At 51.0% G+C, this 23,339-nt stretch overlaps 3 protein-coding genes across 4 annotated transcripts in view; 2 read left to right on the plus strand and 1 right to left on the minus strand.

The window, feature by feature from the left end:
• Positions 1 to 5,823, plus strand: part of KHSRP (KH-type splicing regulatory protein) — a 23,352-nt gene extending 17,529 nt beyond the window's left edge. The window contains exon 20 of the mRNA XM_089905564.1: positions 5,189 to 5,823. Coding sequence (XP_089761690.1) covers positions 5,189 to 5,200 — 12 coding nt within the window. The 3' untranslated portion in view covers positions 5,201 to 5,823. The remainder of the gene's footprint in view (positions 1 to 5,188) is intronic.
• The window catches only part of LOC111165977 (adenylate kinase isoenzyme 1), a 15,402-nt gene extending 4,410 nt beyond the window's left edge, over positions 1 to 10,992 (minus strand). The window contains 2 exon segments of the mRNA XM_089905572.1: positions 9,814 to 9,926; positions 10,824 to 10,992. Coding sequence (XP_089761698.1) covers positions 9,814 to 9,926; positions 10,824 to 10,992 — 282 coding nt within the window.
• A 1,877-nt stretch (positions 10,993 to 12,869) lies between these two features.
• Positions 12,870 to 23,297, plus strand: GTF2F1 (general transcription factor IIF subunit 1). 2 transcript variants are annotated; one of them, XM_022556995.3, is made up of 13 exons: positions 12,870 to 12,951; positions 13,199 to 13,357; positions 13,443 to 13,489; positions 14,056 to 14,128; positions 15,557 to 15,750; positions 16,572 to 16,742; positions 21,091 to 21,275; positions 21,837 to 21,990; positions 22,080 to 22,261; positions 22,363 to 22,436; positions 22,509 to 22,647; positions 22,832 to 22,949; positions 23,057 to 23,297. In XM_022556995.3, exons 2-13 carry the CDS (start codon positions 13,346 to 13,348, stop codon positions 23,259 to 23,261), a joined length of 1,554 nt encoding a protein of 517 aa, XP_022412703.2. In that variant the 5' UTR covers positions 12,870 to 12,951; positions 13,199 to 13,345; the 3' UTR covers positions 23,262 to 23,297. The 2 variants fall into 2 exon arrangements, with proteins under 2 accessions (XP_022412703.2, XP_089761691.1); XM_089905565.1 differs by lacking the exons at positions 12,870 to 12,951; positions 13,443 to 13,489 and having other exon boundaries at positions 12,986 to 13,357.
• The last annotated feature ends 42 nt before the right edge of the window (positions 23,298 to 23,339 follow it).

Below are 23,339 nucleotides of genomic sequence, written 5' to 3' on the forward strand. Positions count from 1 at the left end.
TATGTGGAATGCTACTTTCTGTGTGCAGAGGGACACACACAAGCACGCACATGGTTTATATTTGCAAAAAGGACAATCCAAAAATTAAAACGGTTGCCTGCAGGGAAAGGAGAGCACAGTTTGGGGTGGGGGTGGATCTACCTTTTTATGTGACTTTGACTTTGGAATCATTACATGTAGTGCAAATTCTAATGTTTAATTTAAAAAAGCAATCCCCGGGACTTCCCTGGTGGCGCAGTGTTTAAGAATTCACCTGCCAGTGCAGGGTACATGGGTTCGATCCCTGCGCCAGGAAGATCCCACATTGCCGTGGAGCAACTAAGCCTGTGCGCCACAGCTACTGAGCCTGCGTGCGGCAACTACTGAAGCCTGCGCACCTAGAGCCAGTGCTCTGCAACAAGAGAAGCCACCACAATGAGAAGCATGCACACCGCAACAAAGAGTAGCCCCCCGCTCACCACTACTACAGAAAGGCCACATGCAGCAACGAAGACCCAACATAGCCAAAATTAATTAATTAAAAAAAAAGCAATCCCTAAACATCGAAAGCCAAGGTGAAATGAACGAACCCATGTGTCAATGTCACGCTGCAACTACACACAGAAAATAATTATCTCAAGGGACCCAGTGTTTTTGTGGTATGTCCACAGAGAGACCTATTGTAAAGGAAAACCAGAGCTGCAAACAGATCTTCCTTTGGTCGTTTTATTCTCAGTAGTTAAAATCGGTATGTTATTTGGAAACTATTTTGCATCTAATGGAATAATGCAAATGACAATGTCAGTGGTTTTAGGAACCAGATTTTTTAGGGAAAAGAGAAGAGAGAAGTAAAACACTGTGACATTAAGTGTGAGCTGGAAATAACAGTAGAACTTGTGATTTTTTTTTCCTTTCAAAAGTCTGTGTTTCCTAGCTCTGTCCACTGGAAAGGCCTGGAAATGATGACCACCCAGTAGCAATGAGTACCCCTGGCACCCAGATGGGACACCACTGAAAAAGGGCCTTCATGGAGAAATGGCCGATTCCAGAGCTGGACCGGAAATATGAAGGGGCGGGTGGCAGGTGTGAAATCTTGTGCAGTAAGAAAGCAAGAGGGTGAGTGTGAAATGGGGCTGTGTCCAGAGGACGCTATGCAATGTGAGAAGGCTACTTTTGGCCAAAGATGGGACAGCTTGAGCAACAACAAAAAAGAAGACTGGGGCTTCCCTGATGGCACAGTGGTTAAGAATCTGCCTGCCAATGCAGAGGACACGGGTTCGAGCCCTGGTCCAGGAAGATCCCACATGCCACGGAGCAACTAAGCCCATGAGCCACAACTACTAAGCCCGCGTGCCACAACTACTGAAGCTCACGTGCCTAGAGCCTGTGCTCCACAACAAGAGATGCCACTGAAATGAGAAGCCCGTGTACCGCAACGAAGAGTATCCCCCGCTCACCACAACTAGAGAAAGCCTGGGTGCAGCAATGAAGACCCAACGCAGCAATCAATCAATCAATCAATAAATCTATTACAAAAAAAGATTGATTATTGCCATCATCAAAAAGACTACATGGGGCTTCCCTGGTGGCGCAGTGGTTGAGAATATGCCTGCCAAAGCAGGGGACGTGGGTTCGAGCCCTGGTCTGGGAAGATCCCACATGCCGCAGAGCAGCTGGGCCCGTGAGCCACAACTACTGAGCCTGCGCGTCTGGAGCCTGTGCTCAGCAACAAGAGAGGCCGCGATAGTGAAAGGCCTGCACACCGCGATGAAGAGTGGCCCCTGCTTGCCGCAACTAGAGAAAGCCTTCGCACAGAAACAAAGACCCAACACAGCCAAAAATAAATAAATAAATATATATTTTTTAAAGGGCTTAATACATTAAAAAAAAAGACTACAAACAATAAATGCTAGAGAAGGTATGGAGAAAAATGAACCCTTCTCCACCATTGGTGGGAATGTAAATTGGTGCAGCCGGTATGGGAAACAGTATGGAGCTTCCTTAAAAAACTAAAAATAGAGTTACCATATGATCTAGCAATCCCACTCCTGGGCATATATCTGGAGAAAACCGTAATTCGAAAAGATACATGCACCCCAGTGTTCATAGCAGGACTGTTACATAGCAACCAAGACATGGAAGCAACCTAAGTGTCCATCAACAGAGGAATAGATGAAGAAAATGTGGGGCTTCCCTGGTGGCGCAGTGGTTGAGAGTCTGCCTGCTGATGCAGGGGACGCGGGTTTGTGCCACGGTCCTGGAAGATTCCACATGCCGCGGAGCGGCTAGGCCCGTGAGCCATGGCCGCTGAGCCTGCGCGTCTGCAGCCTGTGCTCCGCAACGGGAGAGGCCACAACAGTGAGAGGCCCGCGTACCAAAAAAAAAAAAAAAAAAAAGAAAGAAAATGTGTTACCTATATATATACACAATAGAATACTACTCAGCCATAAAAAAGAACAAAATAATGCCATTTGCAGCAACATGGTTGGATCTAGAGATTATCATACTAAGTGAAATAAGTCAGACAGAGAAAGACAAATATATGATACCACTCATATGTGGAATCTAATTTTTTAAAAATGACACAAATGAACTTACTTACAAAACAGAAACAGACTTACAGATGTCGAAAACAAACTTACGATACCAAAGGGGAAATGTGGCAGGGAGGGATAAATCAGGAGCTTGGGATGAACGCACACACACTACTATATATAAGATCGATAACCAACAAGCACCTACCGTGTAGCACAGGGAACTCTACTCAATATTCTGTGATAACCTATATGAGAGAAGAATCTGAAAAAAAAGAATATATGTATGGGTATAACTGAATCACTTTGCTGTACACCTGAAACTAACACAACATTGTAAATCAACTATACTTCAATAAATTTTTTAAAAGACTAATTGAAGCACTTTAAATACACAAAGATGCTTGAGTTGGTAAGGATGAGAGAGAACAAAACGAAGGAAGACCAAATAACGAACCTCACGGTCACCATCGGAGATGAGTACTACACCCAACCTCAGTCTGAAAATGGGCCCTGGTAGGGAAGAAGATAAGCATGTATCTCACCTGTCTGGTAGGAACTATATTTCAGGATAACCAAACAGCCCTGGTTGAGGAAGGACATTTCTTCTTTAGGGAAGAACTCCAGCTAATTGATGTGGGGGGAAAATGACTAAAAGAGAAACGTACAGCTTTCGAATTGATTCAGAATATGAATTAATTGATGTCAACAACGAATGAAACTGTAAGATAAGAGGCCGACAGGACATGTTACAGCAGCCCCTAGCTGACCCTGCATCAGTTTGTGAGGGCTGCCACACCAAGTACCAGAGACCGGGTGACTCCAACCACAGAAATTCCATGTCCTCACAGTCTTGGAGATTGGACATCTGAGATGGAGGTGCTGGCAGGGTGGATTCCTCCGGCCGCCTCTCCTTGGCTTGTAGATGGCCGTTTTCTCCCTGTGTCCTCACACAGTCACTCCTTTGTCTGTGTCCTAATCTCCTCTTCTTATAAGGACACCAGTCGTATTGGGTTAGGACTGATCTTGAGGACCTTTTAATGTAATCACCTCTTTAAAGACCCATCTCCAAACCCAGTCACATTCTCCAAATCCAGTCACATCCTGGGAGTTAGGGCCTCAACATATGGATTTGGGGGGTGACACAGTTCAGCCCATAACAGATCACTTACTAAGAGCAGGGCAACTGGGCATGAAGGAGCCTCCTTCCTGAATGATGCAGTACAAGCAAAGTATTGAACCACAGCGCTCTGCACCAAATTCACACTGAATTGGACAGAAAAGAACTGCAAGCACAACACGAATTCTCTTTTCCCCACTTTCCCAAGTTCACTGCCTGGGCCCTGGTGAACATTCAAAGACCTGGGTCCTCTTAAATAACACATTGAAACACATGGGAAAAAACCAACTATGGCAAAGAGACAACTAAACATTGTGTGCTATCCGATAGGAGTTCACATCACCACCTATGAAGTGCAGTTGAAAAAAATGGAATCTAAGTTCCGAGCCAGACTCTAGACATGCTACCAATTCACAGGACACATAGAGGAGAGGGGAGCATGATAAGAAAACAAAACACTCTGCAATCAGCAAAATCCTTGCTGTGCAAAATAAAGAGAACCAAAGACTAGGTTTCTTCAATAAATAAAAAGAGACAGGGGACTTCCCTGGTCGTCCAGCGGTTAAGATTCCACGCTCCCATTACAGGGGACCCAGCTTCCAACCCTGGTCAGGGAACTAGATCCTGCACGCATGCCACAACTAAAGAAAAAGATCCCACATGCTGCAGCTAAGACCTGACACAGCCAAACAAACAAATAAAATTTATTTTTGAAAATAGGTTTTAAAATTAAAAGAGAGATGGAAGGAACATAAAGCACGTTTACGCTACGCTGTAGTCTGTTAGGTGTGCCATAGCATTATGTCTTTTAAAAATGTACATACCTTCATTTAAAAATACGTTCTTGCTAAAAAATGCTAATCATTGCGCCTTCAGCGAGTCGTAATCTTTTTGCTGGTGGGGGGTCTGGCCTCTATGGCTGCTGACTGATCAGGGTGATGGTTGCTGACGGCTGGGGTGGCTGCCGCGACTTCTTAAAGTAAGACAACAGTGAACTCTGCTGCATCAATTGACTTCCTTTTTTTGTGCGGTACGCGGGCCTCTCACTGCTGTGGCCTCTCCCGCTGCAGAGCACAGGCTCCGGATGCGCAGGCTCAGCGGCCGTGGCTCACGGGCCCAGCCGCTCCGCGGCATGTGGGATCTTCCCAGACCAGGGCACAAACCCGCGTCCCCTGCATCGGCAGGCGGACTCCCAACCACTGCGCCACCAGGGAAGCCCCTGACCCTTCCTTTTATGAACCATTTCTCTGTAGCGTGCTGTGCTATTTGATAGCATTTTACCTGCAGCAGAACTTCTTTCAAAACTGAAGTCAATCCCCTCAAACCCTACCGCTGCTTTATCAACTAAGTTTCTGCCATATCCTAAATCCTTTGTTGTCATTGCAACAATCGTCACAGCGTCTTCACCAGGGGTAGCTTCCATCTCCAGAAACCACTCCCTTTGCTCATCCGTAAGAAGCAACTCCTCACCTGTGAAACTTTTATCCTGAGATTTCAGCAGTTGTCCCATCTTCAGACTCCACTTCTAATTCTAGTTCTCTTGCTGTTTCCACAGCGTCTGCAGTGACTTCCTCCACTGAAGTTTTGAACCCCTCAAAGTCATCCATGAGGGTTGGAATCAACTTCTCCCAAATTCCCGTTAGTGTTGATATTTGACCTCTTGACCACAAATCATGAATTTTCTTGTTTTTTTTTTTTGGCTGTGTCTTGAGGTATGTGGAACTTCCCCAACCGCGGATCGAACCCATGCCCCCTGCAGTGGAAGCGCGGAGTCTTAACCACTGGACCGCCAGGGAAGTCCTCATGAATGTTCTTAATGGCATCTAGAATGGCGAATCCTTTCCAGAAGGTTTCCAACTGACTTCAGAGGAATCACTGTCTATGGCAGCTATAGCCTTACAAAATGTATTTCTTAAAGAATGAGACTTGAAAGTTGAAATGATTCCTTGATCCATGGGCTGCAAAATGGATGTTATGTTAGCAGGCATGGAAACAACAGGAATCTCCTTGACCATCGCCATCAGAGCTCTTGGGTGACCAGGTGTATTGTCAATGAGCAGTAATATTTTGAAAGGAACCTTTTTTTCTGAGCAGTAGGTCTCAACAGTGGGCTTAAAATACTCAGTAAACCATGTTGTCAGCAGATGTGCTGTCATCCAGGCTTTGTTGTTCCATTTACAGAGCACAGGTAGAGTAGACTGGGCATAATTCTGAAGGCCCTTAGGATTTGGGGAATGGTAAGTGCGCATTGGCTTCAACTGAAAGTCACCAGCTGCATCTTGTTAGCTGACATCCCTAACAAGAGAGCCAGCCTGACCTTTGAAGCTTGGAAGCCAGGCATTGACTTCTCCTGTCTAGCTATGAAAGTCCTAGATGACATCTTCTTCCAGTCATAGAAGGCTGACGGGAATTCACTGGCAGTACAGTGGTTAGGACTCCGCGCTTCAGTGGGAGTGCGGAACAGTGGGCACGGGTTCCATTCCCGGTCAGGGAACTAAGGTTCCGCATGCCGCGCGGCGTGGCCAAAAAAAAAAAAAAAAATAGAAGGCTGTTTCATCTACATTGACAGTCTGTTTAGTGTAGCCACCTTCCTGAATGATCTTAACTAGATCTTCTGGAGAACTTGCTGCAGCTTCTACACCAGCACTTGCTGCTTCCCCTTGCACTTTGATGTCATGGAAACGGCTTCTTTCCTTAAACCTCATGAACACAGCTCGGCTGGCCTCACACTTTTCTTCTGCAGCTTCCTCACCTCTCTCAGCCTTCAAAGGACTGAAGAGAGTTAGGGACTTGCGCTGGATGAGGCTTTGACTTAACGGAATGTTCTGGCTGGTTTGATCTTCTATCCAGACCACGAAAACTTCCTCCGTATTAGCAATGAGGCTGTTTCACCTTCGTATCATTCACGTATTCACTGGAGTAGCATTCTTAACCTCCTTCAAGGACTTGTCCTTTGCATTCACAACTTGGCTAACTGTTTGGCACGAGAGGCCCAGCTTTCAGCTTATCTCAGCCTTTGACATGCCTTCCTCACTAAGCTTCATCATTTCTAGCTTTTGATTTAAAGTAAAGGACATACAACTCTTCCCTTCACTTGAACACTTGGAGGCCGTTGTAAGGTTACTAACCGATCTGATTTCAATACTGTTGTGTCTCAGGGAATAGGGAGGCCAGAGGAGAAGAGAGATGGGGGAACGGCTGGTCAGTGGAGCAGTCAGAACACACACAACGTTCATTGATTAAGTTCGCCGTCTTATATGGGTGCAGTTCACGGCACCCCAAAGCAATTACTACAATAGTAACATCAAAGATCACTGTTCACAGCTCATCATAACAAATATAATGAAAAAGTTTGAAATATTGCGAGAATTACCAAAATGTTACACAGAGATACGAACTGAGCAAAAGTTGTTGTGAAAATGGTGCCGATAGACTTGCCCAACGCAGGGTTGCCACAGACCTTCGATCTGTGAAAAAATGTAATAAAGCAAAGAGCATCAAACTGAGGTCTGCCTGTAGATGAAAAGGACAGAGACAAAGCAACCAATCGCAGTGGGCCAACCTTACTTAAATCCCGATTAAAACAAGATGCGAAAAGAAAAAGATTTTGAGGTGTTCACGGGAATTTGCATAATGATTGGTTATTTGATGACACGAAGGATATTAAGGTGTAATAACAGAAGCGTGATACAATTTTACAAAAGTCTTTATGTTTTAGGAAATATATACTAGAATATTCATGGATTAAAAAGAAAAGCAGATGGGATTGACGTATATACACTAATATGTATAAAATAGATAACTAATAAGAACCTGCTGTATAAAAAAAAAAAGCACAAAATGGATGGAACCTGAATCTATTGTAAGAATGCCTGTAGTTAACGTTCAGTGTACAGGGCCAATGAGGAATGGAAGGAGACAAATAATGCACACGGGACAATCCCAAGGATGAGAGTTTGTGCAAGACAAATGACCCAGAGTCTTCAACGAGTCAAGGGCAGGAGGGAAGCAGGGAGGGAGGACTGTCCGCCTTGGATTAGGAGACGCCCGGTGAGGACCTCGTTTTACTCATAAATCTGACCAGCTGGGAATCAAAGAGACAGTTTTCAGCTGTGGGGGCAATGCAGATGTGGATGGGGGCATCGGGTAGTCTCAAGGGATTCACATTAATCATGTGAGATGCTCTTGGGTGAGGAAACGCTCATAATGGGATTCGGGATGGGCTTCAGAACACATAATCGGCGGTCTTGACGTTTGGCACCGGTAAAGTAAGTGTGGCCAAACCATGATCATGTGGGACTTCCCTGGAGGTCCAGTGGTTAAGACTGCGCTTTCACTGCTGAGGGCCCGGGTTCGATCCCTGGTTGGGGAACTAAGATCCCATAAGCTGCACAGAGTGGCCAAAAAAACCAAAAAACACTCTTTTAAGCCAGAGCCCCATTTATCTTCATTTTGTCACTTCTGAGAGCCACACAGTTACCAAAGAAAAGCATGTCTCCTGTTCCTCTTAGTGTGAAGCCACCATGCAAGCAGGACCCTAAATGGGCCTCTGTGAAGGAGAGGGAGAGGGTGGGTATAGGGGGGATGGCGGGGGGCACAGAGGGCACATCCCGTCCACATGGTGAAAATCGTGGCCTCTATCCTGGCTTGGCCACCTAAATGGTGTGACCCGGGCAAGCTCCCGGATCCCTCAGTGAAAAAAGCAGGGTGCTGACTGTGCGGGCGCCTGGAACGTTCCGGAAGATCAGAGTTCATCTGTGCAGAGGGTCGAGACCAGCTCCGGGCTGGTAAAAAGCTCTGGAGGAGTTCACACTGCTGTTGCCATGGGGATGTGCAGGCCCCTGTGTTGCCAAGTCAGATGTTTTTCTACAGAAGCTGGGAGTTTTGATGTGGCATCTCTGGATTTTTGAAGGTTGGCCACTAATTTAAAACAAAAAAAGTGTCAAACACCGAAGAGTCCAAACTGAACATATCGGTGGATTCCATGGGGCCCGAGGGCCAGGAGTTTGTAGCCTCTGCCCTGATGCTTTGCAGCCACTTGGGGAGCCCATCCAGCTGGCATGGGTGACCGGGTGCCTACTTTAGGCCAGGCACTGGCCTGGCGCTGAGCCAGTCATTAGCCTGGCCTTTGCCCGCTAGGCTCCCAGACCAGGAGAGGGAGCCCAGTATTTGCCGTTTACCTTCATCCCAGGGAGCCCGACAGAATTGCTTTAGTGGAGGTGCGCACAGAGGGCGGGGCCCCACCGACGGCCCCTCCCAGCCCCTGTCGGCGCCCCGCTACGCCACGACCTTTGTCTGATTCCCTCCCTCGTGCCTGAATGTGTTTCTACTGGCGTCCAGCAAGTCCCAGGAAAGCCCAGAGGCCCCCAGCCTGCCGCAGTTTCTCTCTTCCTACTCAGGTGTCCGGATGGATGACTTTTCATGATGTTGGTCTTGCGCGTCTGGCTGGCTCCACCGCTCAGCTCTGCACAGGGGTCCCCCCTGGACCCCCCAAACTGAAGTAGCCCACTCGCACCTCTCCAGATGCCATTCTGTGTCCTGTTCTTCACTGCACTTACCGCTACCAGAAATGTGTTTTGTACGGAACGTGTTGCTGGTCCCTGTCTGCTGCATCCTAACAGCAGGGACCCCATGTGTCTGGTGAAGTCCAGAGGACTTAGCTTGTCCTCAAGAACTATTTCAGGCACAGGAGGTTAAATAAATAGATGAACGGAGAGTTACATTCCATCTTTACGGCCCAGAAATGATGCTAAATCCACCTGCCACTCAGTGGGCAAATAGTTTGTTTACCGGGCGCCAGGGACTGTGCGGGGAGATGTTAAAATGACTTTGTCCACGACTTCCCCGGCGGTCCAGTGGTTAGGACTCTGCGCTTCCACTGCAGGGGGCACAAGTTCGATCCCTGGTTGGGGAACTAAGATCCCGCATGCTGCGCGGTGCAGCCAAAAACACCAAACCCAAACAAAACAAAATGACTTTGTCCCCACCCTCGGAGAGCTCACCAGCTCTTCACCCGGGTTCTAGATGCTTCCAACAATCTCCTCACTGTCCCCTAGATAAGGCAAAACACAATTTCCCTGTCAACAACTCCTCTCCCCCGGGGTCTTGCCCCTTCAGATCTCCATCCAAGGTGGGGAGGAGACCCGGCTTCGCACCCTCGCAGGTGTTGGGGTCACTCACAATGTGCTCAAACTCCTTGGCTTGCCTCAGCTCCCGGGGGAAGCCGTCAATGAGGAAGCCCCGGCTGTCCGGGCAGGACAGCATGTGGTCACTGATCATATCAAGGACATGACACCCTGGGGAGGGAAGGGGAGGCTGCATTCGGGGCCCAGGGCCCCTCACCTGCAAGGTCACCTTGGCAAGTTCTGGTGTATTTGGGGGAACACCCACTGCTGGGGTCTCTGGAAGCACTTTTAAAAAATTTTATTTATTTTTGGCTGTGCTGGGTCTTCGTTGCTGCGCGCGGGCTTTCTCTAGTTGCGGTGAGCGGGGGCTACTCTTCGTTGTGGTGCGCGGGCTTCTCATTGCGGTGGCTTCTCTTGTTGCGGAGCACGGGCTCTAGGCGTGCGGGCTTCAGTAGTTGTGGCTCGCTGGCCCTTGAGCACAGGCTCAGTAGTTGTGGCACACGGGCTTAGCTGCTCTGCAGCATGTGGGATCTTCCCGGACCAGGGCTTGAACCCGTGTCCCGTGCATTGGCAGATGGATTCTTAACCACTGTGCCACCAGGGAAGCCCTGGAAGCACTTCTGAGAACGGGGCTTGGCCACGGTCCTCTGGGCGGGTGTCTGCCACATGCCAGGCTTGCTGGGCTCGTTTGCTCATCACTGTCATGAGGAACTGGGGTGATCTCCATCTTACAGTGAGGAATCGGGGGCAGAAGGGGCCACTGACATACAGGCCCGGGGTCACAAAGGGAATAAATACTAGCTAAGTTTACTGAGCATTTCTTAAGGACCAGGAACTCTGCCAAGTGCTTTATAGGAATGACATCACCTGACCCTCATCCCAGCCTTCTGCTGGGGGTCCAGCTGCTCTCCCATTTTACAGTTGAGGACACAGAGGCTCAGGGCAGCAAAGCAGCAGCCAGTGGCCCCAGACTTTGAGGCCCCTTGGCTCCCACAGGGCCTTTCTGGGAAGCTCGTCCTGAATGTATGCCCTTCATCCCTCTGCCCCCGCACCTGGGACCTCTCACTGTGGGCACCAGGAGCCCCTGCAGCATGACGTCATGGATCTTCTGGCCCCGCCGGGTGCCTTGTTGGGCCTTCTGCCACAGCAGCTGGCCCAGCCCCACGTGGCAGAAGCCGTACTTGGTCGCCATGTTCTTGCACTGTGTCTCTTTGCCGCAGCCTGGGCCGCCCATCACGAAGATGATCAGGGAGGACTTGAGGATGTCTGCAGTGCCCAGGCAGGAAGGAGGGACAGGGGTTGGTACCTGTAGGGGCCAGCGAGTGGGCACCACGGTGACTGTGTCCATAGCTCAGTGTGTGTACTTGGTGACACCGGACACAGGTCTGCTAGCAGAATTACTTCTGCCCTAGGGTGGCATCTGGGGGTGTGGGTCCACACCCAGTGGTATATCCAGGCATGGCACACATTAGTGCTGCTGCGGGTTGTGTGGATGAGGATGGGAACCCAAGCAGGCCAGGCCCTTTGCACGCAGCATATCCTTGAAGCGTCACAACGGCCCCATCATCCCATTTTACAGCTGAGGAAACTGAGGCTCAGAGAGGGGCAGGGACTTGTCCATCCCTCCCGTCTCACCCGTTTCCCGTCTACTTTTACTGCATTCCAGCCCAGTGGAATTGGCTGTCCCTTGAACTCATCACCCCGTTTCTGTCGTACCCACCCCCCACCGCTCCCCACCCCTGGAATTCCCTACCCTAGTTCCCTTCAGGACACAGCTCACCCATCAGGTCTTCTCTAAGCTCTGCCCAAAGAGCTTCCCACTCCATCATTCCCAGTCTTTTTTTTTTTTTTTAATAAATTTATTTTTGGCTACGCTGGGTCTTTGTTGCTGTGCGCAGGCTTTCTCTAGTTGCAGAGAGGGGTGGCTACTCTTTGTTGCGGTGCGCGGGCTTCTCGTTGTGGTGGCTACTCTTTGTTGTGGAGCATGGGCTCTAGGAACGCGGGCTCAGTAGTTGTGGCTCGCGGGCTCCAGAGCACAGGCTCAGTAGCTGTGGCACACGGGCTTAGTTGCTCCACGGCATGTGGGATCTTCCCGGACCAGGGCACGAACCTGTGTTCCTTGCATTGGCAGGCAGATTCTTAACCACTGCGCCACCAGGGAAGTCCCCCATTCCCAGTCTTAGAATCCCATTCCCTCCAGCAATGGCCACAATCAGTAATGACTCTGCCTGTTTACTTGTTCTTGTTTGTCTCCCCAGCCAGACTCTGTACTGCACGAGGACAGGGTCTGTCTTTCTCGTCCCTATATTTCTAGTAGTTGGCATGGTTTCTGACACATCGTAGTGGATGAGGAATAGATGAATGTCCGTAACTATCAGACACATCTATGGAGTGCTGTAGTCTATGATGCAGTTTTGTTGTCTTGCTTCCCTCCCCTTTTTCTTAGCCAACTCCTAGTTTAAACCTTCCCTCTTCCCTGAGCCCTCAGGGCCACCTGCTCTTTCCCTGTGGCAGCCCTGTTCCTCCTGGGTTGTAGATAGCATTTTCGGAGACTGTGTCCACTACACTGTAATCTCCAAGAGGACAGGGAGCTGGTTTGCCACATTCACCGTGGACTGCCCAGAACCCTGCACAGCAACCGCTAAAGTGGATCGCTGAATGATGACCCTGAGCATGCGCAGTTCTGTGACTACCACGGTGGGGGAGGAGGGGCGTGGGGGGGTGGACTTGGTGGGGTGGGGTACCTGTACTTTCCTGCCCTACACAGTCTCCTTCCCTTCCCCCCAGTAAGCCAGCCACCCCCGCGATATTACCCTTCTCCTGGGGCCTCAGGGGCCTGCCCATTTGGGGCAGCTTGGACTTGCACAGACCCATCCTGCCAGCAGCCCATGGGGTGATCGCGCCCCATCCCCACCTAGGCCCTGACCCCTCCTGGCTCGGTTCAACGTCCCAAGGGCCCCTGGCCCGATCATTTGGCGAGACGATAGGGTTACCCCCGGGGTTAGGGGTAAGAAATGAACCCGAAAGTGGCTCAGGTAGTGCCGCAGCAGTTGCGTGCGAAGAAGGCCTCGGTTGCTGTGGTAACGCAGCCTCCTCTGACTCACTTCCGGAGCGGAGTAGCGCGTGCGCAAAGGCGTCCAAGAGCCCAAGAGTTGGGCGAGTTTCTCCCTCCCCTCCCAAGATGCCCGCGGTGGTAAGTGGGACGTCACGTGGGGGGGCGTTCCCACGCGGCGTGATGGGGGTTATCGGCGCTATATATTGCGGTCAGCCAGCGCTCCAGGTGTAGAAAGAGTTGTCTTTAGCTCAGAGTCGGCTTCCGCGACTCGGCCTGCTAGAGAGCTTCGCTTCCGGTATAGGCGGCCGCGCAGGCGCAGGTGTGGCACTAGAGGCCTCCGAGGTTGACCGCTGACCCAGTGCCGCCTCCGGATTGATTTTCCCAGATCTGCTGTACCCCGGGCTTGGTGTCCTCTATTGGAGCCAGAGGCCCGACACCTTGAGGGTGGCTTCCGCGGGACCGAGGGACGCGGACCCCGGGGAAGGCGAAAAGGACGAGGTTCGGACCGGTCCCCGACCATCGCCCATCGCCCATGGCGGCCCTCGTAAGTGTGCGGCGAGGCGGTTCGGGGGGTCCAGGTGGTGGGTTCTGTAGCCCCTCACTCACTGTCCTGCTTTCTCTCCCCTCAGGGCCCCAGCAGCCAGAATGTCACTGAGTATGTCGTCCGAGTTCCCAAGTAAGTCCCTGACCCTCACCTCCCCCTCTTCCCTCAAAAAGGGATTAAAATCTTCACGAGCCTCCAGACGTGCCTGGCACCTCCTGATTCTCCTTCCAGGGCTGGGGTTGAGCTGAGGCCTCTGGGGCATCACTTTTTTGAATGGAGTGAATGAATGAACGAGTACATTAATATACAGTAAGACGCAGCCCCCTGCCTAGCATTCCCTCTGGCAGGAATGCCAACTGTGACTCTGCTGGGTGGATTCTTGTTGATCCTGCAAAATTCACTTATGGGATTTTCCTCCTTCAGGAGGCATTCCCTGCCTGCCCACCCCCCGGCCCAGGGCTGAGCTCCCAATTATCGCCACATCTTGGGTTCCTAGAAATCTTTGTCCCTTTTCTCTGAATGGGCTTGGGAGTATGGATCCCACTTCCCTGACAGACTGGGAACCTCTGGATTCTTTTATGGGTCCCCCTGGGTTCTTTTATGGGTCCCCAGCATGAGCACAGGCACAAAGGGCTGAGCCAGGGAGGGTTTACTGAATGAATGAATGATTGAGCACTGCCTTTTCTTGTCCATTCCAGAAATACCACCAAAAAATATAATATCATGGCTTTCAATGCAGCCGATAAAGTCAACCTCGCTACTTGGAATCAGGTAAGTCCCGTTTCTGAGGGCGTGAGAGAACCTGATCCTGGCCTTGGTGGTTGTAATAGTTGCTTAGTTGTGATAGTAACTAAGGCTTAGTATCCTCAGCTGTCCCTGGGTGGAGATAAGTGATGACTAAGGCCCAGGCTGAGCTGCTGGGCATCCCTGGGGGTGAGATATGTCTGGCCCTGCAGGAGGTTTCTCCTGAAAGGAGAAGTTGTGTCCACTGATGGGCATTTTTTTTTTTTTTTTGCAGTATGTGGGCCTCTCACTGTCGTGGCCTCTCCCGTCGCGGAGCACAGGCTCCGGACGCGCAGGCCCAGCGGCCACGGCTCACGGGCCTAGCTGCTCCGCGGCACGTGGGATCTTCCCGGACCAGGGCACAAGCCCGCGTCCCCTGTAGAAAGGTCTTTGGAAATTGTCTTAGTTTGTAGAGGCTGCTATAGCAGCATACCAGAGACTGGGTGGTTTATAAACAACAGACACTTATTTATCACAGTTCCAGAGGTTGGAAGTCCAAGATCAAGGTGCCAACAAGATTTGGTGTCTGGTGAGGGTGTGCTTCCTGTTTCATAGCTGGTACATTTTCACTGTGTCCTCACCTGGGAGAAGGGGGACGGAGCTCTCTGGAATCCTTTATAAGGGCGCACATCCCACTCATAAGGCTCCACCCTCATAACCTAATCGTCTGCCAAAGGCCCCACCCCAGATACCATCACACTGGAGATTAGGCTTCAACAAATGCATTTTGGGGGAATTCCCTGGTGGTCCAGTGGTTAGGACTCCACGCTTTCACTGCCGAGGGCCGGGGTTCAATCCCTGGTTGGGGAACTAAGATCCCACAAGCTGTGCAGCAAAAAAAAGCAAAGGCATTTTGGGGGGACACAAACATCCATCCATAGCAGAAGCCACTAAAGGCTTAGAAACAGAGAATTGTAAAGTGATTTTGCCAATGTGGGGTCGAGGGCAGGTGAAGGGGACAGGGCGGAGGTGAAGGCTCTGGTCCAGGTGAGCCGTGATGGGGTTTGGAGCAAACAGGTTATGAGAAGTGGCTGGGTTCTGGGGTTTCTTTCTTTTTCTTTTCTCTTTCTTTTTTTTTGAATTTTATTTACTTATTTATTTTTTATACAGCAGGTTCTTATTAGTTATCTGTTTTTTACATATTAGTGTATATATGTCAGTGCCAATCTTTTTCTTTCTTTCTTCCCTCCTTCCTTTCTTTCTAACTTTTCACTGGGAAATAATTTCCAACTTTCAAAAAGCTGCAAAAATTGACATAATACAGGGCTTGCCCAGATCCCTTCACCCACATTTCACCGAGCACCTTTTCGCCAACCAGGTGGCTTTGAGTGCCCGCCGCGCAGCTTCGGGGGAGGAAAGGGTGTTGGTGGTGGGATCAGGCCCCCGGATGAGAGGTGTTGCTTCCTGTCCTCCCAGGCCCGGCTGGAACGCGACCTGAGCAACAAGAAGATTTACCAAGAGGAGGAGATGCCTGAGTCGGGCGCCGGCAGCGAGTTCAACCGCAGGCTCCGGGAGGAGGCGCGGAGAAAGAAGTACGGCATAGTCCTCAAGGAGTTCCGGCCCGAGGACCAGCCTTGGCTGCTCCGAGTCAATGGCAAATCAGGCCGGAAGTAAGTGCCGCTCTCGACCGCACTCCGCGGGTGCCCTCGGCTGAACTCTTATGTGCCTGCTGTACAGCGGGAGTAACAGCCCAGGAATGACAACTCATCCTCCTGCGAAGGGTTTTACTTAGGTAGATGAGCTGACGGGATGCCCGGGCAGGAGCTCTGAGGGCCGGGATGCCCGAAGCCCGGGCTCTGGTTCTGCGGCACCCAGTGAGGGGCCACCTGGGGTTCGGGGGGTGGGGAGGACAGAGGTTAGGGGGATGAAGGGCACTCCGGCAGAACAGCGAGCACGAAGGCACGAAGCGCCGAGCCCTAGGGACTGTCACAGCGCATGACAGTGACAGGGTGGGCAGATGGATAGGGCGGTGGGCGCCAGGCTGCAGCTGGACTGTGGGTGGGCTGGGGCCCAGGGGAGCCTGAAGGCTGTAGGCAGGGAAGGGGCACGCTGTAAGACTGCCTCCACTTGCGGGTGATGCCAGAGGCCAGGAGGGGGCTGGCAGTGGTTCAGCCCCCAGGAAGATTCTGGAGGCAAATCCGGAGGGGTCTGACTGTAGGGCCCGGTGCTCTTCATGGCCAGAAAGGACCATGACATGTATAATGCAAAGGAACCCTAAGCCCGCTCTGCAAGGTGGGGAGCTGTGCTTTCCAGATGTGGAAATCCAGGCTCAGACAGTCGAAGGGCCAGCCCAAGGCCTTCCAGCCTCAGATTCTGCTGGGAGGACTCGGGTGGCTCTGGAGAGGGGGTAGGCCTGGGGTTGCAGGGGGGTGTATGAGGGTGAGGCTGGTGCCTCTTGCTCTGGCCGACAGTAACCTTGAACTCCATGCAGGTTCAAGGGCATAAAGAAGGGAGGTGTGACAGAGAACACATCCTACTACATCTTTACCCAGTGCCCGGATGGGGCTTTTGAGGCCTTCCCCGTGCACAACTGGTACAACTTCACGCCGCTGGCCAAGCACCGCACGCTCACGGCCGAGGAGGCCGAGGAGGAGTGGGAGAGGTGAGTGAGGGGGCACGACTGGAAATGAGGTGCATCCCCCGAACATCGTTCCCGGTTGGGAGCTGGGGACTCAGTGGTGACCAAGCCAGATCTCACCAGCCCCTCAGGGAGCTCCCAGTCCAGTGGGGGAATGGACGTGGGACCATCAGGGATGCACGGGCGGTGCAAGAGCCAGGGATGGGGGAGTGGCTGAGCTGAGCCCTGGAGCAGGAATCGGCGAACAGGGTGGGGTCTCCCCGGCCTACATGGCTTCCCCCAGGCAGGTCTCACAGCTGGATCAACTGCTGGTAGAATACACATAAAATAACATTTACCATTTTTAAATGCACAGCTCAGTGGCATTAAGTACGTTCACACTGTCGTGCAGCCATCCGCCCCCTCCATCTCCAGAACTTTCTCATCTTCCCAAACTGAAACTCTGTCCCCATGAAACACTGACTCCCCAGCCCCTCCCCCAGCCCCCGGCCCCCACCATCTACTTCCTGTCTCTGGATCTGAGTCCTCTAGGGAGTGGAATCAGACAGTGTTTGGTCTTTTATGTCTGGTTTATATCACTGAGCATGGTGTCCTCAAGCTTTATCCACATTGTAGTGTGTATCGCTGCTTCATTTTTTAAAAATTTTAATTGTAGTAAAAAAATATGTAAAATGTATCGTCTTAACCATTTTTAAGTGTACCATTCAGTGGTGTTAAGTACATTTACATTCTTGTGTAATGGAGCTTCATTCCTGTTTTTTTTTTTTTTTCTTCCAGTTTAATGGAGGTGTAATTGACATCCAGCACTAAGTTCTAGGTGTACAGCATAATGATTTGACTTACATACACCATGAAATGTTTACCACAATAACTTTTAGTGAACACCCATCATCTCATATAAGTATAAAATAAAAGAGAAAGAAAAAAAAATTTTTTCCTCGTGATGCGGTCTCTTAGGGTTTACTCTCAAAACTTTCATATATAACATACAGCAGTGGTAATTAACCCTAATCATGTCATACACTATACATCGCTCGTACTTATTTATCTTATAACTGGAAGTTTGTACCTTTTAACCACCTTCATCCACTTCCCCCTCTTGCCACTTCTGGTAACCACAAATCTGATTCCTTTCTCTGTGAGTTTGTTGGTTGAAGTATCATTGACCTACGTCACTATGTTCCTAGTGTAAAACCTATTGATTCGATATTTCTATACATTTCAAAATGATCACCACGATGAGTCGAGTTGCATCATCACCATATAAAGATACTGTGTCATCGTTGACTCTGTTCCTATCCTGTACATTTTGTCCCCGTGACATTTATTTTGCAACTGAAAGTTTGTACCTCTTAATCTCCCTCACCTATTTCACTCATCCCCTCACTCCTCTTCCCTCTGGCGACCACCTGTTTGTTCCCTGTATCTATGACTCTGTTTCTGTTTTGTTATGTTTGTTCTTTTTTTTTAATTCTACATATAAGTACAGTATTTATCTTCCACATCTTGGCTATTGTAAATAGTGCTGTAATGAACATAGGGGTGCATATATCTTTTTGAGTTAGTGTTTTTCTTTTCCTTGGAAAGACACCCAGAAGTGGAATTTTGGATTGTACGGTAGTTTTAATTTAATCTCCATACTGTTTTCCACAGTGGTGCACCAATTTACATTCCCACCAACAGTGCACGAGGGTTCCCTTTTCTCCACACCCTCACCAACCCTTGTTATTTGTTGTCTTTTGAAAATAACCATTCTGACTGGTGTGAGGTGATATCTTATTACAGTTTTTTGGGGTTTTTTTGCGGTACGCAGGCCTCTCACTGCTGTGGCCTCTCCCACCACCGCAGAGCACAGGCTCCGGACGCGCAGGCTCAGCGGCCGTGGCCCATGGGCCCAGCCGCTCCGCGACATGCAGGATCCTCCCGGACCAGGACACGAACCCGCATCCCCTGCATCGGCAGGTGGACTCCCAACCACTGTGCCACCAGGGAAGCCCTCTTATTACAGTTTGGATTTGCATTTCCCTGATCATTTGTGATGTTGAGCATCTCTTCATGTGATTGTTGGCATCTGTATGTCTTTTTTGGAAAAATGTCTGTTCAGGTCTTCTGCCCATTTTTTTTTTTTTTTTTCTCGGTATGCGGGCCTCTCACTGTTGTGGCCTCTCCCATTGCGGTGCACAGGCTCCAGACGCGCAGGCTCAGTGGCCATGGCTCACGGGCCCAGCCGCTCTGTGGCATGTGGGATCTTCCCAGACCGGGGCACAAACCCGTGTCCCCTGCATCAGCAGGCGGACTCTCAGCCACTGCGCCACCAGGGAAGCCCTTCTGCCCATTTTTTAATCAGGTTGTTTGCTTTTTTCATGTTGAGTTGTATGAGTTCTTTGTATTTTGGATATTAACCCCTTATCAGATATATCATTTGCAAATACCTTCTCCCATTCAGTGGGCAACCTTTTTGGTTTGTTGATGGTTTCCTTCATCGTGCAAAAGCTTTTTAGTTTGGTGTTGCCCTATTTATTTTTGCTGTTGTTTCCCTTGTCTGGGGAGACATATCCAAAAAAATATTGCTAAGACCAATGTCAAAGAGTTTTCTTCTAGAATTTTTATGCTTTCAGGTCTTACATTTAAGTCTTTAATCCATTTTGAGTTTATTTTTGTGTGTGGTGTGAGAGAATAGTCCCATTTTCTCAACACCATTTATTGAAGAGACTGTCTTCTTTTCATTATATATTCTTGCCTCCTTTGTCATAAATTTATTGACTATATAATGTGCGTTCATTCCTAGACTGTCTATTCTGTTCCATCAGTCTATGTGTTTTTGTGCCAGTACCATACTGTTTTGATGACTGTAGGTTTGTAGTATAGTTTGAGAGCAGGGAGCATGATACCTCCAGCTTTGTTGTTCTTTCTCAAAGTTGTTTTGGCTACTTGGGGTCTTTTGTCTTTTCATAGAAATTTCAGAATTATTTTTTTGGTTCTGTGAAAAATGCCATTGGTGTTTTGATAGGGATTGCATTGACTCTCTAGATTGCCTTGGGTAGAATGGTCACTTTAACAATATTCATTCTCCCAATCCATGAGCATGGTGTATCTTTCCATTTGTTCGTGTCATCTTCAATTTCTTTCTTATAGTTTTCTGAGTACAAGTCTTTCACTTCCTCGGTTAGATTTATACCTAGGTATTTTATTCTTTTGGATGCGATTGTAAATGGGATTGTTTTCTTAATTTCTCTTTCTGATAGTTTGTTGTTAGTGTGTAGAAACACAACAGATTTGTATATATTAGTTTTATATCCTGCAGTATCATTTATCAGTTCTCATTGTTTTTTTGGTGGTGTGTTTAGGATTTTCTGTATATAGTATCATGTCATCTGCAGACAGTTTTACTTCTTCCATTCCAATTCGGATTCCTTGTATTTATTTTTTCTTATCTGATGGCTGTGGCTAGGACTTCCAGTACCATGTTGAATACAGCTTCATTCTTTTTTATATACTACCCATGAATTCTGCTCCTGTTGTTATATACAATCCTAAGACTCTCTTTATTTTTATTATTTTTAAAATTTTTTATAAATTTATTTATTTTTGGCTGTGTTGGGTCTTCGTTGCTGCACACAGGCTTTCTGTAGTTGTGGCAAGCGGGGGCTGCTCTTCGTTGCAGTGCACAGGCTTCTCACTGCATTGGCTTCTCTTGTTGCAGAGCACAGGCTGTAGGCACACGGCTTCAGTAGTTATGGCACACGGGCTCAGTAGTTGTGGCTTGTGGGGTCTAGAGCACAGGCTCAGTAGTTGTGGCGCACGGGCTTAGTTGCTCCGTGGCATGTGGGATCTTCCCGGACCAGGGCTCAAACCCATGTCCCCAGCATTAGCAGGCAGATTCTTAACCACTGCACCACCAGGGAAGTCCCCTAAGACTGTCTTTAAATGCAATCACATTTTTAAAAACTTTCATCACCACTCTAAATGGAAACACCTGCCATTAAAAAGAAGGCACCCATGAACTACAACAAAAGTGACGGATGTGACTGTATCATATGGCCTGATTCTGTTGCCTGAGAGAGGCCCTGAGCCCAAGGAAGGTGCTGGGGCATCAGCATCGCGTGAGGCCTTCTCCTGAGGGACTCTGGGTAGAGCGGGAACTGAAGGAGGGCCAGCTCTCCCTGTGTGATCTCAGGCTGTTGCTGCCACACATGTGCGTCCCCATGTGCGGGGTCAGCTTGTCCCTCTTCTCACCTACATGTGTCTGTGGTTCCCCTCTGGGGAATGCCCGGTGGAAGTGCAGGGTGGCACCCGGGACAAGGCCCAGCAACTGGAGGTGGGCTCTGGAGCCAGGCCCCTTGTCAACCCCTGCTGTGCCCCCCACCCACAGGAGAAACAAAGTCCTGAACCACTTCAGCATCATGCAGCAGCGGCGGCTCAAGGACCAGGACCAGGACGAGGAGGACGAGGAGAAGGAGAAGCGTGGGCGCAAGAAGGCCAGTGAGCTGCGCATCCACGACCTGGAGGATGACCTGGAGATGTCCTCTGATGACAGCGAGGCCAGTGGCGAGGAGGGTGAGGCTGGCAGAGCTTCCGTGGCTGGGGTGGTCGGCACAGCTGCCTGATTAGTGCCCGGTCATAATTTATCAAGGTGGCTCTGTGATGACTGAGAGGTTAATGTCCCTGAAAGGAAAACTTGGTTACTCATGGGCCCCTGGGCCCGGGAGCTTGTCCGCTTGGGGAAGCACCAGGGTTGGTAGGAGGCAGCAGGGAGCCATAGGAAGGCCTCGGCCACAGCCTCAACTGGGGTTTCCAAGGAAACGGCTTAGGACTGGCCAGTTTGAGTCATGCCAGTGGGCTCTGGGCCAAGGCATGGTCTCTGGCTGCCCAGGTGATACAGGGCAGGGATGGTGGCCCTGCGTGTGAGAGAGAAGGGGGTGGTGGGGGTGTGGAGTCGGGTTGGCCTGTGGGTGAGAGGTGCGCCCCTGGGCCAGCTCTTTGCCTCTTAGAGGAATTGGGGCCAGTCCTGGTGTCTCTCCCCAGGGGGCAAAGGCCCCAGAGACATCAGGTGTCATCGGACACACAAAGCGTGAAGTGTGCCCATCCGAGCCCCTCCCCTTGTCTCCCCTTCCCCAGGCGGCCGAGCCCTCAAAGCCAAGAAGAAGGCGCCACCCAGCAAGGGGGGCAGGAAGAAGAAGAAGAAGAAGGGGTCAGACGACGAGGCCTTTGAGGACAGTGACGACGGGGACTTCGAGGGCCAGGAGGTGGACTACATGTCTGACGGCTCCAGGTGAGGCAGGCAGGAGGCGGGTGTGAGACCCTGGGCCGGCCTGCACACGCACTCCCTCACCCTCGGCCCGCTCTCTGCTCGTCTTGCAGCAGCTCCCAGGACGAGCTGGAGGGCAAGCCCAAGGTCACCCAGCAGGAGGAGGGCCCTAAGGGCGTGGACGAGCAGAGCGAGAGCAGCGAGGAGAGCGAGGAGGAGAAGCCGCCCGAGGAGGACAAGGAGGACGAGGAGGAGAAGAAGGCGCCCACGCCGCAGGACAAGAAGCGGAAGAAAGGTGGGTGCACCTCCCCCGGCCGCGGCCCAGGCCCCTGATCAGGGATGGGGCTGGGGGGGTGGGGCCTCCGCTCCTGACGCCCCTCCTCTGGCCCCACGCAGACAGCAGCGAGGAATCGGACAGCTCGGAGGAGAGCGACATCGACAGCGAGGCCTCCTCGGCGCTCTTCATGGCGGTAAGGCCCAGCCCGGGGCGGGGGGATGGCGTGTCCCTCTCCAGACTCACATCCCCAACTCCGGTGTCCCAGAAGAAGAAGACGCCCCCCAAGAGGGAGCGGAAGCAGTCGGGCGGCAGCTCCCGGGGCAACAGCCGGCCCGGCACACCCAGCACGGAGACGGGCAGCACTTCCTCCACCCTGAGGGCGGCCGCCAACAAGCTGGAGCAGGGTGAGTCGCCCCATCCCACCCTGCCCGCCTCAACCTCTTGACCCCGTACTTGCCCTCCCTTTCAGCATCCTGTCTGCCTGCCCCTGAACCCCTTGCACATGTAATCCTGGCACCGCTGGCCCAGGGTTCCCCCAGGGGTCCAGCCTCCGCGCCCCAAGGCTCAGCCCCGCCTCTGCTCCCACAGGGAAGCGGACCAGCGAGACGCCGGCGGCCAAGCGGCTGCGGCTGGATACCGGGCCCCAGAGCCTGTCGGGGAAGTCCACCCCTCAGCCCCAGTCCGGGAAGTCCACTCCCAGCAGCGGGTAAGTTGGCGAGGATGGCAGGAGCAGGGAGGGGGCTTGGGGGGGGGCCTCGGAGGGGGCCTTGGGGACGGAGGGCCGCCTGCTGACACCCACCTGCCCACCTCCAGCGACGTGCAGGTGACCGAGGATGCCGTGCGCCGCTACCTGACACGGAAGCCCATGACCACCAAGGACCTGCTGAAAAAGTTCCAGACCAAGAAGACGGGGCTGAGCAGTCAGCAGACGGTGAACGTGCTGGCCCAGATCCTCAAGCGCCTGAACCCCGAGCACAAGATGATCAACGACAAGATGCACTTCTCCCTCAAGGAGTGAGGCTCCCCCCCAATAAACATGCTCTGTTTTCTAGAATCCTCGGGCTCTTGATTCCCACACTCACCACCTCCTGTCCCA

The sequence above is a fragment of the Delphinapterus leucas genome, unplaced genomic scaffold (assembly GCF_059928025.1).
Source record: "Delphinapterus leucas isolate spDelLeu-1000000601 "Yukka" unplaced genomic scaffold, BTC_Dleu_Yukka2 spDelLeu_asBTCV2_sq25, whole genome shotgun sequence".
Taxonomy (NCBI): domain Eukaryota; kingdom Metazoa; phylum Chordata; class Mammalia; order Artiodactyla; family Monodontidae; genus Delphinapterus; species Delphinapterus leucas.

Coding starts and splice junctions, on each gene's coding strand:
- GTF2F1 (XM_022556995.3), top strand. Junction 13,490..14,055: donor TATGTCGTCCGAGTTCCCAA/GTAAGTCCCTGA, acceptor TGTCCATTCCAG/AAATACCACCAAAAAATATA. Junction 14,129..15,556: donor ACCTCGCTACTTGGAATCAG/GTAAGTCCCGTT, acceptor CTGTCCTCCCAG/GCCCGGCTGGAACGCGACCT.